Below are 21,046 nucleotides of genomic sequence, written 5' to 3'. Positions count from 1 at the left end.
GGCTCCTTTTACAAAGGTGCGCTAGTGTTTTTAACGCATGCACCGAAAATCTACCGCCTGCTCAAAAGGAGGCGGTAGCGTCTAGCGCGCGTGGCAATTTAGCGGGCGCTATTCCGCGCCTCAAGGCCCCTAGCGCGGCTATGTAAAAGGAGCCCATAATGATTTGACAATCAATGTCTGCAGGAAGGTACAGGTTCTGGGGCCTTTTTTCCACAGGGTGAAATACAGTAAAACCTACGCTGGTAATTCAGTATAAATTTTCTGTTTCCATTTTTGATTGCAGATTGCGCACAGGACCTGTCGTGCGACTTCCTCTCAGTCTCCAGTGATGGGCTAGGAACGGTGTGCAGACTGTACAGAGATGCAGAAGCAAATTTCAACTGCACCACCTCTGAACATGTAAATATACTGCTCTTCCTTTCCTGCAGTAGTGTGGCTTGTACCAAACAGTGCCACATTTCTCCCTAAGTATTTTGATAAATATTTAGGGGGCAATGCAATTTGTGATTCGTGATTCAAGTTTATTATAAAATTTGATTAATCGCCTATTCCAAATTCTAAGCGATGTACAAATCGATAAAAATTACAGAGTTAGGGGAAGCAAACGTAATTAACAAAAAGACTAAATCTACTAAACATAATAAAAAAACCAACTTATACAAACAAAATAAAACACGAGGAAAGGCTAGGAAGGAAATACAATCTGATTATAAAGAAAAACAATTAGGGTTTAAAACAATTGGAAAGGGAAAACTATCAAAAGATATATAGATAAAATGAGAGTCATAAGCAATTCATTTAGTCATTGAATGCATCTTTAAAAAAAACCCCTTGAGTTTGCTCTTAAATTTTTCCAAGTTCTTTTCCTCTCTTCAATAAATTGGAAGGGCATTCCAAGTTTGAGGAGCTGTAACGGAAAAAGATAGATTGCCGCCGTGTGTTAATAATTTTGAGAGAGGGAATGACCAATAAGTGTTGGTCATTCGACCTCAGTAATCTAGATGAAGTATAAGGAATCAAAACTTTATAAATAACAGCTGGGGTTTTAAATGTCAGAGATTTGAAGGTGAGCAGACTTAATTTGTACATTGTACGATGAGCAACTGGAAGCCAATGTGCTTTTTTAAGTAAAGGGGTCACATGATCAAATTTCTTGGCTTTCATAATACAGTGGTACCTTGGATTACGAGCATAATCCGTTCCAGGAGCATGCTCGTAATCCAAAATGCTCGTATATCAAAGCAAGTTTCCCCATAGGAAGTAAGGGAAACTTGCTTTGATATGTTCCCACCCCAAACCTTCCCCCCCCCGAGGCCAGCAGCGCTGCTCCCCCCCCACGAGAACCGGCATTGCTCCCCCTGAAGGCCCGCCCCCCCCACGAAAGGGCACCCTCCCCCTCGCGATCCGGCACCCCCCCACCGCCATCATGCACCCCCCCCGCCATCACCTGAGATCCCCCAACCCACCCGAACCCTATTCTTACTTCCAGTGTAGCCTCCGCATCGGCATCGCCGGCATCAGCATGTCCTGTGCGCGCATGCTCAAGGCCCGGCACAGGAAGCAGATTTTCGGGCACAGAACATGCTGGTGCCGATGCGGAGGCTACACTGGAAGTAAGAAGAGGATTCGGGTGGGTTGGGGGATCTCAGGTGGCGGCGGGGGGGGGTGCCCGATGGCGGCGGGGGGGGGGTGCCTGATGGCGGCGGGGGGGTGCCGGATCACGGGGGGGAGGGTGCCGGTTTGCGGGGGGGAGGGTGCCGGTTTGCGGGGGGGGGGGCGCTCGTACAGCGAGGCAAGCTCGGTTTACGAGGCATCAAATTTGCGAATGTTTTGCTCGTCTTGCAAAACACTCGCAAACCGGTGCACTTGTAAACCGAGGTACCACTGTACATTACATTAGAAAACTGCATAGTTACCTTCCATACGTACTACATACGAGGAACAATGTTAAAACACCTCGTCCGTGCACAAATTTGCATAAAACCTCAATGGCCAAACATTAAAAACTGGAAATGAGTCCGTCTTGCAGGAGCTCTTTGGACAAGGTGGTTTATGGCATATGGTCTATTTGCCAATTTGTTGTACAGCTTCATCTGCCAAAGACTTGTCAAAGCGGATGCTGCTTGTGCAAAGTGGCCAGAATGCCAGTCTCTCAGTGGCAATACATTTCCTGTAATATTAACTCCATGGGAAATATCACGCCAGTTAGTGTGATAATGACTAAAACCTCATTATGCAATTATTAGCATGTCCACTTCTATAACTGAATATGTGGCTGTAATAGAATATTAGACAAAAAATAAAACAGAGAGCTACAACCAATAAACAACGGGATTCAAAAGTATATCTCAAAGATAAGAAAAAGAAATCCCTAAAGAGTATATACCACAAAAAAATACTAGAATATCAGAGCAATGTACTCAAATTGCAAAATTAGAAATATTGTACATAGTTATTAATTTAAAATTTGCAAAAATATCACAAAATTTTCATAGAATAGCATACACAGAACACCATACAAACACTACAAACAAACCAAACAAACCAGACAAGATATAACAACATATAACATATAACAGGCACTATCAAACCAGGCTGGAAAAGGCCACACAAAAAATCATATAATGATATACAGTGGTGCCTCACACAACGAACTTAATTCGTTCCAGGAGCAAGTTTGTTATGCGAAAAGTTCGTTATGTGAAACGCGTTTTCCCATAACAATACATGTTAAAAAAAATAATTCGTTCTGCAGCATAAAATATGCTAAGATGACATAAAAAAAGATAAATTTGTCAAAATGGTGAAAATGGTGGTCTTGCTGAGGCCAAACTCTTTGACGAGGTCACACTGTTTTACCCCACATTTACTCCTTCTAATTATTTCCCGTTTCATTTCAACAGAAATCACCTTCCTGCTTCATGATATATAAAAAATATTGAGTTTATCTTAAAAGGACGACTGTATACAGTGAGAGAGGGCAGTTAAGTGCAGTGCCTGTGCGGAAGGATGCAATACATCGGCAGCTCGGGCGACTTCGTTGTGTGAAACGAAGTTCGTTGTGTGAAACAAAGTTCATTGTGTGAATCAAGACATGAAGTTCGTTGTGTGCAGCGTTCGCTGTGCGAGGCGTTCGTTGTGTGAGGCACCACTGTATAAATATAGCTGTGTTCAAAAGTTCATAAATCACTTAGCTTGAGAGTTCGAAGTCTTCCTGGAACAGTGTCATTCCTCGTGGACTGGTGATTTGATTATTTTTTTGTGGAGAGAATTTTTTTGCTAGTTTTGCCTTGATAGTTTACTACCTTACCTCCACACCTCATTTTTTGAAAGGATTCATAGAGAGGCATAATCAGCAGAAGGGAGGAGATCAGATAAACTTTTTGGCAAAGAAGTGTTTCTTTAGCTTGCATATGCTAAGGAAAGTTGGATCACTATTCCATCAAGAGCATGAAGCAGTGTTGGTACAGTCTACTGTGCTTGCTCAACTGGATTACTGTAATTCTGTTTACTTGGGCATTAAACAGAGTAGTCTAGATCGGCTCCAGTTGATACAGAATAGGGCAGCTAAGCTTATTTTTGGAAAGAGAAAGTATGACCATGTCTCCCCTTTGTTGAGAAAGCTTCATTGGCTTCTAGTCCATCTTAGGATACAGTTTAAGTGTACAAGCGTTGTTTTCAAATTCCTTTACGGAATATTTGACTCTTTAGTTCCCTTGTATTGGAATACCACTAGAACTTGTTATTCAAGGAGCACAGAGATTTATAAATTATCATTTCCTTCCTCGAGAGGACTTAAATCTGTTGGGAAGCTTAGTAAATCTATGGTGTTCAAACTGGTAGACATTTGGAATAAACTTCCTGTAAGATTGATAGGTCAGCTACAACAGTTTCGAAAAGATCTAAAAACTTGGCTGTTTACACAATACCTTAGAAGCTCATCTAATTGAATTGTTGTATTAACAGTATATTATATCTTTCTAACTTTCTTTTAAGTTTATATTCCATTACATATCCTATTCTAATTATTTATAAACTGAGTTGAGCTCCTTCGGGAGATGACCCGGTATATAAACCGAAGAATAGATTAGATTAGATTAGGTAATAATGCCCTTGTACAATTCTTTGTGTGGTTCTTCTTTGAATAATCTGTTCAGTTTTAGAGGTCAACCTGTCTAAAAACTGTTTGACACCGTCTCAGTGCTTGGAGTATCTCGGCGTTTTGTTCAACACTAGTTTAGGTAGAGTGTTCCTTCCAGAAGCCAGGGTGTGCAAATCGCAGTCACAGATTTGCTCCATGATGGTTTGTTGCTGCCCTTGGACGCAGGACTTTCTGCAGGTCTTGGGTCAATGGCGGCCTCCCTGGAAGTAGTCAGGTGGGCTCAGGCTCACATGCGCCCTCTTCAGTATGCGCTTCTTCGGTGGTGGTCGCCACAGATTCATGATCTGGACTCTCCTGTTCCTCTTTGGGGGTTAATTTGTCACAGCCTGTGCTGGTGGCTACAGTCTTCCAGTCTGATTCAGAGAATGAGCCTAGATCAGCCCCAGTGAACAGTGCTTCTCACGGATGCCAGGCTCAATGTCTCAGTCCAGGGTAGCTAGCCGCCGGTGGAGGCATCCTGGTCAATCAATGTTCTGGAGACCAGAGCCATTCAGCTAGCATTGGTGGAATTCCAGTCCTTGCTGGAGGGCAAGTCAGTTCAAGTTCTCTCAGACAATGCCACCGTGTTCACCTAGGTCAGTCGTCGGGGGGCACCAAGAGTCATCTAATGGCGCTGGAGACCTCCCTCCTTATGGAATGGGCAGAGGCTCATCTTCTGGACATCTTGGCCTTCCACATAGCTGGAGTGGACAATGTCCAGGTGGACTTTCTCAGTTGTCATGCTCTGGATCCCGCGAGTGGTGTCTTGGGGTGGAGGCCTTCAAGTTGATTGTTCAGTCCTGGGGTCGGCCGATCAAAGCGCTGATATTCTTCAGTTGGTGCAGGGATTGCGAAGCCGAAGGACTGGATGCTTTGGTACAGGCTTGACCGATGAAAGGCATGCTATATGTTTTTTCATCATGGTCTTTGATGGGCACAGTTCTTCTTTGGATTGTCCGACCCGCAAGCCTCGTGTCCTGGTGGCTCCGGATTGGCCCAGGCTTCCAATATTCTGTCTCAGGGTCCCATTCAAATGTTCAATCTGGGTCCCTTTTGTCTTACGGCTTGGCTCTTGAAAGGGCTCGCCTGAGGAAAAAAAGATATTTGGGTAAGGTGATCTCCACTCTAGGGTCTCAGAGACTTTTGACCTCTCGGGCTAAGCTTATGTTTTTTCTCCATGTGAGCGTGGAGTCGTATGTTCTGAATCAGCCTAGTTGATTTCTGCTTGGCTATTCATAAAGACTGATTGTAAGAGGGACTGCACAGTCCACTTATATTGATGCATAATGTCAGTGTCTCAGTCTCCACCTGCTGACAGAGGAGCGTAAACCCATCCATTTCTGAGCCGGTCTGGAGAGACTACAAGAAAGAAAATTAGAGGGAAGGACCCAGTTTCTCCTTCTAAAATGCCATGAAAGGGGAGAGAACAAAAACAAATGTACAATGTGATGATGTGGTTGCTTCAAGCTTCTGTGGTAAATTAGCATTGGTGCAATTATTAGCAGGGAATCCAGGCAGACTCATATTGACATTTAATGATGCTTCTAATTTGCTTAATCTTGTTTCTGTTTTGCTGGTGGTTCTTTAGTACATCTCAAGACAATTGATATTTTTTTCAGGTTCTGGGAGTTTTGGGCAATTCTGCTGCAGTCAATATTGATCATCTTACCTGTCTGCTTAAAGTAAAAGGAAGTGACAAGGGTAACATGACTGTTTATCAAAAGAAAGGTGAGTATATAGTATACTCTCAATCTAAAAAGATTACTTTAGCTGCCAACTAAAAGCAAACATCATTTCCTGTTGACTCTGATTCCACTGTCTCCTATCCTTCTGGAAACTATATAGTTTCCAGAAAGTTAGGAGACAGTGGAATCAGAGTGAACAGAAGAAAAAGGGCTCAATTTGTCTTAATTTTTCTCATATGGTAAATAATATGATATGATAAGGACAGGTTGTTCACCCTCTCCAAGGTAAGGAGAACAAGAGGGCATGCTCTAAAGTTGAAAGGGGATAGATTCCATACAAATGTAAGGAAGTTCTTCTTCACCCAGAGAGTGGTAGAAAGTTGGAATGCCCTTCCAGAGGCTGTTATAGGGGAAAACACCCTCCAAGGATTTAAGACAAACTTAGACAAGTTTCTGTTGAACAAGAACGTGCGCTGGTAGGGCTAGTCTCAATTAGGGAGCTGGTCTTAGACCAGAGGGCCGCTGCGTGAGCGGACTACTGGGCATGATGGACCACTGGTCTGACTCAGCAGTGGCAATTCTTATGTTCTTATGATTCAAAATGGTGTACAAGGGGCTGCTGATAAGTTACATTACATTACATTAGTGATTTCTATTCTGCCATTACCTTGCGGTTCAAGGCGGATTACATACGAGTTGTCAGGACATTTTCGTAGGTGCTAAAGGGTGAAGTGGATTGCAAATGGGGCTTGAGATGGATCTGGCTGGGTTAGTTTGTCTTTATGGAGTTCTCAACCCAACCAACAAATTTGGGCCAGTCTCCGTCGATGGCTGTACACTTGGTCCAGTGATTTTTCCACATCTATTGTCCTGTCGGAAAAATACGGAATGAAAAAAGTGGACAATTGCTGGTCTTCAGTGTATAGCCCTCAATGGAGACTGGCCCAACTTTGTTGATCGGGCTGAGAACTTTTCAGCAGTCCCTTGTACAATCGGCAAAATGCCCACAGTGTGAGAAATTTTTGAAACCCTGAATGCCGTCCGTTTTCAGTGATGGTATCAACAAACGTTTAGTGCTTGTCTCTTGACTCAAAACATCTTAAAGAAAGGGCATGCTTTATTGGTTCTTTATGTATACTCACGACGGATCTCAAGGTGGCACAAAATGTTTCAGTCATTGAGTTTTCGTAACAGTGGGCCAATGGTAAAGAGCCTCCGTGTGACTACGAGAAAGCTCTGAGGGCCACCAAAAGATTTCAAGCGTACACATACTACTAATTGTGTAAATTGCCTTGACCTGCTTGTTCAGACTGGGTATTAAACATTCAAGTTTTATTAAAAATTCGATTAATCGCTTAAACAAGGATGTATTTTAAAAACTCATTTTTGGATTGTCAACAATAGCAAATTCCATAAATGAGACACTAAAGAGATTGTTTGCAGTTATTATATCAAGTGGGCAAGATTGAAATCAATGCATTTTCAGGATTTGAAGAGCATTTCAGCCAATTGTTTGAGGGCCACAATGGAGGACTCTTGAGGCCACAATGTGGCCCTGGGGCCATTCATTGGGGACCACTGCAGTAGGCTATTTTTTAAAGTGTACAGAGCAGGGGGGTCTCAAACTCAGGTCCTTGAGGGCTGCAAACTTAAGAACATAAGAATTGCCCTACTGGGACAGAACGAAGGTCCATCAAGCCCGGCATTCTTTTTCCAACATTGGCCAACCCAGGTCCCAAGTACCTAACTAGTTGGGCTTCCAGGATATCCCTAATATGCATCAAACAAAAACCAGCGGGACTTGTCACGACTCTTGATAGCCCCAATAAATTACTAATATAGCATCAAACTAAGGAACTATTAATTCATTTAATTACATATCTTTCATTATAATGTAATACTACTCATAACAATATATATCATTCACATAAATATAACTATGCTCAATAAATAAACACATAAACATACAACTCATTCATCCAACATATATACCAAAGCCCTCCCCATTGAGCATAGTTATATTTATGTGAATGATATATATTGTTATGAGTAATATTATATTATAATAAAATATATGCAATTAAATGAATTAATAGTTCCTTAGTTTGATGCTATGCTAATGAATATGCATGAGGTAGATTTTTATGTTTACTGTATTACCTCCCTTGTATACACATGTATCTCATGCATATTCATTAGGAACAATCTGAAAACTTGTCCAGGTTGTTACCCTCAAGGATCAGAGTTTGGGGCAACGTGGCATATAGCCTACAAACTAGATTTCTGACTTCAGGAAAGTTTCTTTCTTACTTCCTCAGGTATCTACGTAGACTAGGGGTAATCAGTGTCAGGCACCCGTCCTCCTTTCCTCCCCCACTTCTCCTTCCCCATCCCCCCACTGCCACTCGTGCATGTCACTTCCCTTCCCTCGTACCTCTGTAATATTTCTGACTTGTGCAACAGTGTTTGATGTTCCTCTGATGTCACTTCCTGGACCCGTGCCTAGGAAGTGACATCAAAGGAAGAGCCAACGCTGGAACGACAGCAGCTTGGGGGTTGCTGCTCATGCCAGGAATATTACAGAGGTATGGGCGAAGGGAGGTGGCGCAAGTACGCGGCAGGAGCATATGGAGGTAGGGGGGCAAAGAAGAGGGCAAGGAAGGGGTGCCACTGCCCCCGGGTGCTTCTCACCCTCGCTACGCCACAGGGGGTAATGATTTGTTGTTTGTTTGTTTTTTTAATGTGGAAATAAACAAAACATTCTTTCCCTTTTTTTTTTTTTCCAGGATATGAATTTAGCACTTCTGGTCTCAAGACTTTTGAGAAGACTGATTTCCAGAATACCCTCTCCGGGGTTTACAGAACATTGGTGTTCCCCGCCACAGGCGCTACCTTGTCGGATGCTCATGTCTTCTGTCGCCAGACTTGTGCACAGAGCTCCTGCTGTGATGGTTTTATTCTGAGTCACAATATACTTAATGGAGGTAACAAAGCTCTTGTACCTGAATTTATCAGTCCTAGTCGGAGTAAAGAAGTGACGGGTGTGCCACAAGTGTGTTCATTCTGCTGCCCCTCAATATCTCTCCTCAATTCTCTCTCCTTATATACCTCCCCGAGAACTCTGTTCCTCATATAAGCTGCTCTTAGCTTTTTCCTTCTCCTCCACTGCCAATTCCAGACTTCATTTCTTTCATCTAGCTGCCCCCTATGCCTGGAATAAATTAGTCAAGTTTGTTGTCTGCCAAGCCCCTTCCCTTCCCTTGTTTAAAAGCAGACTGAAAATCCACCTTTTTGAGATAGCCATCAATCCACTCACCATCAACCTAGCCAGCAGATTAACCATTCCCCTTAACTGAATCCCTTAACTGTTTGTCTTGTCTGTTTAGATTGTAAGCTCTTTCAAGCAGGGACTCTCTTCTTTGTCACTATGTACAGTGCTGCGCGTGTCTGGTAGCACTATAGAAATAATTCATAGTAGTAGTAGTAGTGTGAAGAGTTTCAGTCTTTGGGAAGCAGAGTTGAGATTGTGATGTCATAATGGCTCATTCCACCAATAAGAGCCAACCTCCTCAGTGATGTCACAATGGCTTGATTGTCCTGTATTTCCCTCTGCCCTCCAACCCAGCCAGCAGATTAACCGTTCCCCTTAACTGTATCCATGACATCCTGTTTGTCTTGTCTGTTTAGATTGTAAGCTCTTTTGTGCAGGGACTGTCTTCTTTGTGACTCTGTACAGTGTTGCGTGCGTCTGGTAACACTATAGAAATAATTAATACTAGTAATAATAGTACTATATGCTTTGCTAGGGCAATATTAAGTATAAGACAAACATATTTTCCACATTCTGTTTGTATATGACATCTGATACTTAAATATTGGAGATACTTATATCAGTCGCTGAGAGAGGGGGCAACTTTTAAACACTCTGTGAGCCCACTAATTTGTTTTCAAATGGGAAACTCCCTGCCTCATTTCCCTTTGAAACTTTGGGCTGTTGAGGGACTGCTGAATGCCGACACTGTGGCCCAGATTCTCTACCCGGCGCAAATGTATGTGGGCACCTACAAAGCGGCTGCCGATCGCGTGTCAATCACATGACGGTGCCGTATACAGAATCGCGCCTCTGGGAAAGACAGGCGCAAGAAATGTAGGCCAGAGTTTTCCAGGACTTTGTCGTGAATCACGCCTGCGTAGATGCTTTTGGCCGTGTAATACCACTTCTGGCGTTAGCCACGCCCACATTGGCGTTAGGCGGCCTAAAGCCCCTCTACAGAGGTGTGATTCCACTGCCGATTTTTTAGACACCAGTAGGCCCTATAACTTTAACGTTTTTGTGCCATTTTAAATAGTGTTTCTTAATTAACGCAGGCACCTGTAGGTATCCACTTAATTTATGTCTGTTTTCTTGCAGCTGCTTTCATCCTCTCACGCTTATTTCTGCACGGAGTTAGGAGCAAATGGGGATCATTCCTACCTAGGGATGAGAATTTAGGCCCTAATTCTATATAAGATGCCTGAAGTTAGGTGCCTCAATCGGCACGCATAGCCAATCTAGGCACCTGTCTTAATTATTTGACTAGGATTAATCTTGAAAATCACAAATAAATAGCGATTAAAAAAAACAATTAATTAGGTGATAGGCATGTAGACTGAAAAGCCTACCAGAAATTAGGCGTGGCTGGGGGGGGGGCTATCTTGGATGTGTTTGCATGTCAGTGCCTAAATAGTCACAAACCAGTTTGGCTCTCTGACTCTATAATAAATCTAAATTAGTTCAAATATTGAAATTATATCATGTCTCTTTAACAATTTATAAACCACATGTGGGGAATCTCAGAACACCACCTGTCCGCTAACAGCACTCGTCACTGGCTCACCCAATTGTGTTTCTTAGCCTGTTTTTTTTTTTCTTTCTTATTTTTCTTTTTGTATTTTTAAATATTTAATCTTCACACTGTTTCCTATAGTGCTTAATAAATAAATACTCTAATAGTGCATAATATCAATAATGCATCATAAATTCCATATTGAATCTTTGTCATTTCATTTCAATAGACTTTCATTCATTTCACTGAATTTTTCCTATAAACTTTCTAAATTTTAATTTCCCTTAAGTAACTTAGCTTATTGATCCAATGTCGCTGGGGCGTAGTATAACAGCGACATTGGATCAATAAGCTAAGTTACTTAAGGGACATTAAAAATTTAGAAAGCTTATATGAAAAATTCAGCGAAATGAATGAAGAATAAGAGGAAGATTGAGTCCTATAAGTAAGGACTGATTAGAATTAGTTGATTAGAATATAAGATATAAGGGTTTACACATAAACTGGTTGTCTTGTCTATGCCTCAAATGCATCCTTATAAAGGAAACTTTTTAAAAAGCCTTTAAATTTTTCTGACGAGGTTCCCCCACATAGATAATGTCGTAAGTTGTTTCAGAGCTGAGGAGCTATAACTGAAAAAAATGGAAGATCTCCTAGTGCCTATGACTTTTAGGGAGGAGATCTGAGTGTCCCAACTGGGGTATATGGTATAAGAAGTCAGTCAAGAAATAATGGTGTATTTGATAGTCGGATTTTAAAGGTCAATAATACAGTTTTATAAGTGATTTTATAAGAAATTGGTAGCCAGTGGCCTTTTTCAGAAATGGTGTCACTTGATCATATTTTTTATGAATTGGTGATCATTTTTATTGCTGTATTTTGTATAATTTGTAATCTTATCAATTCTTTTTGTGTAATGCCCTGATACAGAGTGTTACAATAATCTAGCCTAGAAATAATTAAAGAGTGGATTAAGATGTTAAGGGTTTCTTGTTTTAACACTTTTGCTATGGATCTAATTAGTCTTAACTTATAGAAGCAGTTCTTTACCACTGAGCTGAGCTGATCGTGATATGAGAGTCTCTGGTCTAGGATTACTCCCAGTATTTTTGTAGTTGTTACTATTTGTAGTGGAGTTTTATCTAAAAATATTTGTGATGAAAATGTTAAATTATCTTTCCATGGAAAAAACATTGCTGAAGATTTTGATATGTTTAATGCTAACATGTTGTCTTTAAGCCATTGACTGATTTGCTTCAATTTGGTGTTTATATTATTTATGTCATTGGGATCATCTGTCTTTAGTCACAATTTTTCCCCCCTGTTTGTTTATTGTCAAATTTTATATCAGTTTTATCATTGTAATGCTATTTTATTGCACACTGTTCAGAAGTCTGATTGAACGGTATAAAAACTTGAAACTTGTATATCATCTAACAGGAAACAGGGTAATTTACTTTTATGAAGTCGTCAGTAAAGACTAAATATGATGGAGAAAAGACTGACTTATGAAAAACACCACTATCAGAAAAGTGATTATACTTTGAAATATGCTCAGAAAAGTGAAACTCTGAAGAGAGAGACACAACCCCCTCTTGGGACAAGAGTTTACCGTCCAGTCATAGCATACTTAATTTTAAATAAATCACTTTCTGAGAGATGGTGAACTCAATTTTTATTTTTTCAAAAAAAATTTTATAATTCCAACATGTCTTCTTATACTGTAACTTTGTTGAAACATGTGTCACTGGAACATTGATGCGATATCACTTATCTTATGAGGAAAGTCCTATAGGGTCCCAACGTGGCCCCGTTTCGTTATCTGCTTCAGGAGACCCACCTGTGAAATTGGCAAAGACAATTTTGAGTCTCACTCAAAAGACAGGAACTGAAATGCTGTTATAAAGATGTCAGTGAAACTAAATCTGTAATACAAACACGCTGTTAGAACCACTCACAGATCGCAGAAAACTATTTTAAATCTACGCTGTGGATTGAAACATAGAAACATAGAAAATGACGGCAGAAAAGGGCTATAGCCCACCAAATCTGCCCATTCCAATTATCCGCCCCCCAGAGTTCACTCCCCTAGAGATCCCACGTGAATATCCCATTTCCTCTTAAAATCCGTCACGCTGCTGGCCTCAATCACCTGCAGTGGGAGTCCATTCCAATGATCCACCACTCTTTCGGTGAAGAAGTACTTCCTGGAGTCGCTCTGAAATTTCCCTCCCCTGATTTTCAGCGGATGCCCTCTGGTGGTTGAGGGTCCCATGAGACAGAAGAGATCATCTTCCGACTCGATACATCCCGTGATGTACTTATACGTTTCAATCATGTCTCCCCGTTCTCTTCTTTCCTCAAGTGAATACAGCCGCAATTGTTTTAGTCTTTCTTCATACGTGAGATCCTTGAGCCCCAAGACCATCCGTGTCACCATTCGTTGAACCGACTCGATCCTCAGTATGTCCTTACTGAGTCTCCAGAACTGAACACAGTACTCCAAGTACTGTGTTCACCATCTCTCAGAAAGTGATTTATTTAAAATTAAGTATGCTATGACTGGACGGTAAACTCTTGTCCCAAGAAGGGGTTGTGTCTCTCTCTTCAGAGTTTCACTTTTCTGAGCGTATTTCAAAGTATAATCACTTTTCTGATAGTGGTGTTTATCATAAGTCAGTCTTTTCACTTGTATATCATCGGCATAAGCGTAGGAGGTAAATCTGATTGATTGACTAAGGGTAAGTAGGGGTGACGGAAAAATGTTTAATTGTGAGAGAATTGAACCTTGTGGTATACCGAAGGAGTTGGAGTAGTTATTTGATGTAGTGTTATTGAAAATGACTTTTGATGAGCGATCTTGAAAATATGATTTAAACCAGTTCAGTACTTGGTCTGAAATGCCAATGGAGGACAATCTATTGATGAGTAAATAATGGTCGATAGTTTCAGAGGCTGAGGATAAGTCGAATGATACCAGAAGAACGGATTTGTGATGGTCTAAGTAGTACTGAATGTTAGTTGTAAGGCCGATCATGGAGTGTTCTGTGGAACGGTTAGTTCTAAAGCCTGTCTGATTGGGATGTAGGACATGTGTTTTGCCAGTTATGTGATTGAAGACAACTTTTTCTACTATTTTTGCAAGGAAGGGAATGTTTGCTATGGGTCGGTAGTTGGATTCGGATACAGTTGATTCTTTTGGATTTTTAATAATTGGGCGAATAGTTGACTCTTTCCATTATTTCAGGATAAGACCATTGGTTAAGCTGTTTTCAATCAAAGTCTAAATAAAAGGGCCCCCAAAAAAGAGAAATACCGTTTTAGGTGCACTGGGGAAAGTGAATCTGATCCTAGTACTAAAACCCAGGAAGCAAAAACCTCAGTGGCCTGGCCAAGTAAAGGCCCTCTTTTACAGAGCCAATTACCGCAGCAGCCCACGGTAATCGCACCCTAGCCCATTGGGAATTAATGGGCTTCGGTACTGTTGCCGCACGGCAGCCACTAGTGCAGCTTTGTAAAAGAGGGTTCAAGATTGATAGGCCAAGCAGCAGATTTTGAACTCAACTCGTACTGCAATAGGAAGCCAGTGAAGCTTTACCAATAGAGTCGTAGCATAATCACATTTAGTCTTACCGTCAGCTGTGTTCTGAATTAAGCACAGTCTCCGTTGCAGTTTAAAAGCGATTCCCAACTATAGAGAGCTGCAATGATCTAGAGCAGCGGTTCCCAATCCTGTGCTGGAGGACCACCAGCCAGTCGGGTTTTTGGGATAGCCCTAATGAAGGTGCAAGAGGCAGATTTGCATGTCTGTCACCTTCATTATATGTAAATCTCTCTCATGCATATTCATTAGGGTTATCCCAAAAATCCGACTGGCTGGTGGTCCTCCAGGACAGGGTTGGGAATCATTGAACTAGAGAAGACAAAAATTACCTTCTGCTCCATCAACCTAAAATGGTCCTGAAGAAAATAAGAACGAGTTGAACTGAATTGCTTAAGTTTAGAGAAATTCTTCTGCAATTTGGTGTTAACCTAGGTTCCAAACTTGGGCAAGAAATCAAGAAGCATCCCTAGAACCATAGAGATAGTCTCAACCTTCAAAATTAAATAGCACACGATTATTGTGCACTGATGGCAAAACTAACAGGGCATGTTAACAGGTCCTACATTATGCCTTTTTTACCCCTACTTTAATGATTGTAGCTCTACTTTTTTACCCCTCACCATCATGTATTGTTGTGTAGTGCCTCTATGCTTCTTCTTTCCTATGTTAGAATGTCAGCTGCATTGATGGTTTGTCCAATCAGTGGGACAGATAAACCTAATAAACTTGAATCTTCATGTAATCCATGGATATGGAATGAGTTGGCGCTCCTTTGGTAACCCTTATTCTTATACTTGGATTGGCCACTGTGAGAATGGGCTACTGAGCTTGATGGTCTGACCCAGTAAGGCTATTCTAATGTTGTTATTGGGTTTTGCTCAACATTGTCACCATTGCTCACATTAATCATGTCTTTTCTTTAAAGCAACAAATTTAACAAAACTAAAAATAATATGTAATAATCATGTGATATGCTCAGACCCACAACCAAAATGCTCCATGATAAAACATAGCACTGGTTGCCAATAAGACCATCACAGCCTTCACTGTCTTAACTGCCATTATATCCTTTAAACAGACAAGTACTCTTTTAAATACTGATCATATTATCACTTATCTGCATCTCCTTGGCGGTCATTCCTTCTGTGGCAAACTTGTGCTAATCAAAACATTGGTGGGTTTTGACCAGGTACTAGTTACCTAGATTGGCCACCGTGAGAACGGGCTATTGGGCATGATGGACCGTTGGTCTGACCCAGTTAGGCTGGTTTTATGTCCTTATAAAACTACTGCTTAAAAAAATGGAAACCCTTCAACATCGAGCATGGATGTTGTCAATGAAATGGCACAAATCTAAAACAAGGTATAAACGGTGTGTTTCCTTTGGATCCAGGTACTACCATGTGTGGTTTGATGACTTTCCCAGATGTGCTGCTCTGCGGTATGAACGATTGGATGAAGACTTCAAAACTCGGAGGTGACGGAGTATGTAAAGGTGTGAAGTCGAACAAAGAACGGAAACAATTCTCATTCAGCTTGGGAGGGCAAGAGTTCATTGGATGTAAGTAAAGAGACCGGGCTTTATATATTGGAGAAAGACTAGAGAAATCCTGCTGTCTTTGACCCTCTAGTGCAGTGATTCCCAACCCTGTCCTGGAGGAACACCAGGCCAATCGGGTTTTCAGGATAGCCCTAATGAATATGCATGAGAGAGATTTGCATATGATGGAAGTGATAGGCATGCAAATTTGCTTCATGCATATTCATTAGAGCTAGCCTGAAAACCCAATTGGCCTGATGTTCCTCCAGGACAGGGTTGGGAACCACTGCTCTAGTGGAGTCAGCTCTAAGATATTTTAAGTTGACATTGCTGCATGATAATGGGTATCTTGGCAAAGTGTTGGAAAACAATGGACCCATTGTTTGGTTGGTATACTTGATGCATTATTTATGAATATGCGTTTATTAAAAGGGTACTTTCATAACAGATCTCCTAGATAGGTAAACCAAGTACTCCAGTACTTAAAGATCTTTATTACCTATCAATCCAATGATGAATAACATTTAGGGCTCCTTTTACAAAGCTACAGCCTCAGCACCCTGAGATTGTGGGTTCAAACCCATGCTGCTCCTTGTGACACTGGGCAAGTCACTTAATCCCTCAATTGCTCCAGGTATATTAGATGGATTGTGAGCCCACCAGGACCGACAGGGAAAAATGCTTGAGTACCTGAATACATTCATGTAAACCTTTCTGAGCTCCCCTGGGAGAATGGTATAGAAAACTAAATAAATGAATTAAATAAAGAAATACTAGCACATTGATAACGCAGCTTAAAAGGGCTTACCATGGGACATGCTGTCATGCAGGCATCCATGCAGAGCAGAGGAGTAGCCTAATAGTTAGAGTTCTGGACTGAGAATTAAGGGATCCTGGCTCAAACCCCACTTCAGCTGTTTGTGATTTTTTTTTTTTTTTAATTTGTGAGGCCCCCGGGAACAGAAAAATACCTACTGTACCTGAATGTACATCACTTCAATAGCCTTCACAATGCCGGTTTCTTATATGTTCAGGTATAATAGGCATTTATTTTCTGTCCCCGCAGGGCTCACAGTTAAAAAACAAAAAAAAGAGTTTTTAAAAAATAATGTCTTTATTAGCAATTGCGAAGTGAAAATTCTTTATGCCATATCTATAAAATGGAAAGATTTATTGCTTTACAAAGGGGATACTTTAAGAAATTTCAGGATGTGTGGAAACCATTAACAAAATATTGTAAGGATTAAGTAAAATTATTTCCCTTTTAATTATCAGTTCAGGATATAGGGAGGGGGGTATTTTTCTTATTACATATATTATATAATAATGGAAGATATGGATGGGAGGGATGGGAAAGGGGAAGGGATAAAATTTATATAATGTACCAATGATTGTTTATAAGTGATATATTTATTGTTACTGTGAATGAATATATTTTACACTTAATGTAATTTTGAAAATGAATAAAGAATATTAAAAAAAAAAAAAAAGCAATTGCGAAGTGAACAACCAGTAGTGAAGAGAGCATAGAAAACAAAAGAGTTGACATGGAATTTGAGCCTGGGTCCCTTGGTTCTCAGTCCCCTGTACTAACTAAGATGCTACTCAGACCTGCATGCTGTTTTCAGAAATGTCCATAGATCCTGATATCAATACCTTGCCAGTTTCACATTTTGTGGAGAACAGCCACTGAGGGTTGGAATGGCCTAGTGGTTAAGGCTGTGGCCTCAGCACCCTGAGGTTGCAGGTTCAAGCCCAGCACTGTTCCTTGTGACCCTGGGCAAGTGACCTAATGCTGCATTGCCCCAGGCACATTAGTCAGATTTTTTTAACATTTAAAACATTTATATCCCGCATATCCCAAAATCTATGCGGGTTACATTCAACATGAAAAAGCATAAATAGACAAACAACCAAACATGTACACATAAAAAAACCCCCACCATTCTCTTATAACTCACCTAAAAGGAAAATGTCTATAAAATTGTAAAATCTCCCCAATACACAACCAAAGGCCTCCTGAAAGTAATAAGCCTTCAAACACTTACAAAAAGATAACAGTGCAGGAACCTGACGAATCTGCTCAGGAAGCGCATTCCACAGATTGTGAGCCCACCAGGACAGATAATAATAATAATAACTTTATTTTTCTATACCGCCAACACCCAAAGAGTTCTAGACGGTTCACAAAGTAAGAGGACTGAACAATTCAGTGACGAAACAGAACACATAAGAAGCCACAGTACAATATAACGTTTTATAAAAGTCTGAAAGAAATAGGGTCAAAATATTTTTGAATAGTACGCAATTTCCATAATAGGGAGAAATATTTGAGTACCTGAAAGTAAACTGTTTAGGATATAAGCCGTGTATAAATAGTAAAAGAAAGAAATAATCCTTCCAGTGAACAGCTGCTTATTCAGAGCACCTTTCTGTAACTTGGATACACCATGCACTAGATCCAGTGGCGTAGTAAGGGTAAGTGGCCCCCGGGGCGGTGACACCTCTCCCTGCCCCGCCCCCCCCCTCCGCCACACATGCGCTTGCCCCCTTTCCTTTTCCCATACTTTTTAACTTCTCCGGCATGAGCAGTATGCCCACATTGGTGTCAGCTCGCCCTTTGACGTCACTCCCTAGGCGTAGGTCCTGCGCGGCAGCAATCTCGCGCCGGGGAAGTAAAAAAGGTATGGATGAAGGCAAGGGCCGCTCGTGTGCAGCAAGAGAGTAGAGAGGAGGAAGGGGGCCTTGCCCTTAGGAAGACCGCGCCTCAGGAGAACTGTCCCTATTCCGCACCCCCACCCCCTTCTAGACATGGATGCCCATATTTTGGCCCCCTCTCTAGTGGTTAGTGCAGTGGGCTGAAAATCTGGAGAACTGCTCCTCATGACCTTGGGCAAGTCACTTAACCCTCCGTTGCCCCACTTGGATTGTGATCCCACTGGGGATAGGAAAAAGTACCTGCATATACTACTGATACTGTTTTAACATTTCTATAACACTGATAGGCATGTGCAGTGCTGTACAGCAACATAGTTAAGAGACGGTCCCTGCTCCGTAGAGCTTACAGACAACAGGACAAGTAGGGGCTTATGGAGTTTCTCAGGGTGCTTAGGGTTGTATATATGAACCGCTTTGACTGTACCCACAGAAAGGCAGTATATCAAATCCATGACCCTTTACCTAAAACACACACAGAGTACACTTCCTTCAGATTTGGATGTACAGTGATAGACATATCCTGGCTTTGTAAAATTGGGATATGGACATTTAAATACCTCCTCTCCTGCCCTCCATAGTCCTCCCTGCCCTCTTCTAACCCCTTCCTCTGTAATGTCACCTAGAGCTTGCAACGCACAAATGGAAGAAATAAAATAAATAAAAGTTTTCTGATGTCTACAACAGAAATAGCACGTCTAAAATAACCACCTTAGGTTCCTAAATTGGCCAAAAATAGGGCACTCTTTAGGTTTTGGCCAGGTACTAGTGAACTGGATTGGCCACTGTGAGAACGGGCTGCTGGACATGATGGACCATTGGTCTGACCCAGTAAGGCTGTTCTTATGTTCTTATACGCTCAACTTGGGAGCTCTACTTTTTATTTTTTGGAATATTGGGCCCCAAAATGAACAGTGTTAGCCCAGTATAACAGCACCTACCGCCATTCCAGCTGACCTAGCTCCCAGACACTACTGTGTAAAAGTGTATTTTTAGACCCGACTTAAACTTTTGCCAGGATGTCTCAAGCCTTCTGGAAGGTGGGCGGCGAATTCCAGCGAGTTGGCTAAAAAGAAAAATGTTGCTCGTCTAGTAACGTCAACTCAAACTTGAGCTAGAGCTGGGATGGAAAGAAGGTTCTCGTGCTGGGAACATAACAAATATGAGCCTGGGTAGAAAAGGGAAGAGAATTTCCAGTCAAGAGCAGAATTTTGTGCCTAATCCTGTCCTGATCATATTTTCCGACTTGAAAGAGAAGCTTTATTGCTCTGTTTTGCATATTTTTTTTCAACCCTCTTCAGCCCAGAGGCTTTAATATCATCCTATGTGGGGAGAGTGTGGTTAAAGCTACAGCCTGGAAAAGAGAGCCAGATATGGGTCTCGACGATGAAGGTGGCAAATCCTGAAAGGGGAAGTCGTAAGGCAAAAGGTGTCAAACACTCAGCGATGGGTGGTTCCAAAGCGTACTTTATTTGAAGAACAGCACAGTGTCAACAAGTGGACTCGGCACTGGCAGCATTTCGGCAATCCTGCCTTTGTCAAGAGTCTATGATAGCTGTTCAATTTCCGTGTAGATGGTTGTGAAAATACAAACAGAAAGCATGTGAGGCAAACGTGGCTGTGGCAAACTTCCGAGTCCCGAGTAGAGCTACAGCCTCAGCACCCTGAGGTTGTGGGTTCAAACCCACGGTGCTCCATGTGACCTTGGGCAAGTCACTTCATCCCCCCATTGCCCCAGGTACTTTAGATAGATTGTGAGCCCACTGGGACAGAGAGGGAAAAATGCTTGAGTACCTGAATAAATTCATGTAAACATTTCTGAGCTCCCTTGGGAGAACAATATAGAAAATTGAATGAATAAATAAATATTACATTACATTACATTAGGGATTTCTATTCCGCCTGTGCCTTGCGGTTCTAGGCGGATTACAATAAAGATGATATCTGGGCATTTCCAGTAGAATTACATTACAGGAGAAGAGTTAATTACAGGTAATAGTGAAGAATTACAGTACATTCAATATCACAGGAGATGTTACATAGCAACTGAGTCAATTTACAACTGGTGGAGAATAAAGAATTACCATATATTCTAGATTACAAAAGATGTTACATGAGCTGAGTCAAGTTTCTTCGGGTGGAGAGTAGCATCATATGCCTATAAGCGGAGGTGTATTTATTGTTTTGATGATTGCATGATGTTGGTTAATTAATGTTGATGATATGGACAGTAGGGGTGTTTAGTTTGGGTTGGATAAAGAGATTCTATTCCCAAAGGAATTGATTGGGAACTCATTAGATGGCGGTTTAGATTGATGGGAGATATTTTTTGAACAGTAGTGTTTTTATTTCTTTTCGGAACTCTTTTATGTCTGTAATTTCGATCAATAATTTTGAGATGTCGGAGTCAATATTAGCTGCCTGTGTCCCTAGTAGGTTGTCATAAAGTTTCTTACGTCGAGTACCATTGAGAGGAGGGTAGGTGAAAATGTTCTGTGTTCTCCTTCTTCTGGATAAGAGATAGTAGTGAAAACG

General features: G+C 41.4%; 1 protein-coding gene across 2 annotated transcripts in view; it reads left to right on the top strand.

The window, feature by feature from the left end:
* Positions 1 to 21,046, top strand: part of TG (thyroglobulin) — a 230,637-nt gene that overhangs the window by 141,324 nt on the left and 68,267 nt on the right. For both annotated transcript variants that reach the window (XM_033933389.1, XM_033933388.1), the window contains 4 exons: positions 284 to 399; positions 5,761 to 5,869; positions 8,613 to 8,810; positions 15,650 to 15,817. In XM_033933389.1, coding sequence (XP_033789280.1) covers positions 284 to 399; positions 5,761 to 5,869; positions 8,613 to 8,810; positions 15,650 to 15,817 — 591 coding nt within the window. The remainder of the gene's footprint in view (positions 1 to 283; positions 400 to 5,760; positions 5,870 to 8,612; positions 8,811 to 15,649; positions 15,818 to 21,046) is intronic.

Source organism: Geotrypetes seraphini, chromosome 2 (genome assembly GCF_902459505.1).
Source record: "Geotrypetes seraphini chromosome 2, aGeoSer1.1, whole genome shotgun sequence".
In the NCBI taxonomy this organism is placed as follows: Eukaryota; Metazoa; Chordata; class Amphibia; order Gymnophiona; family Dermophiidae; genus Geotrypetes; species Geotrypetes seraphini.
This window is presented reverse-complemented; position numbering and strand designations above follow the sequence as displayed.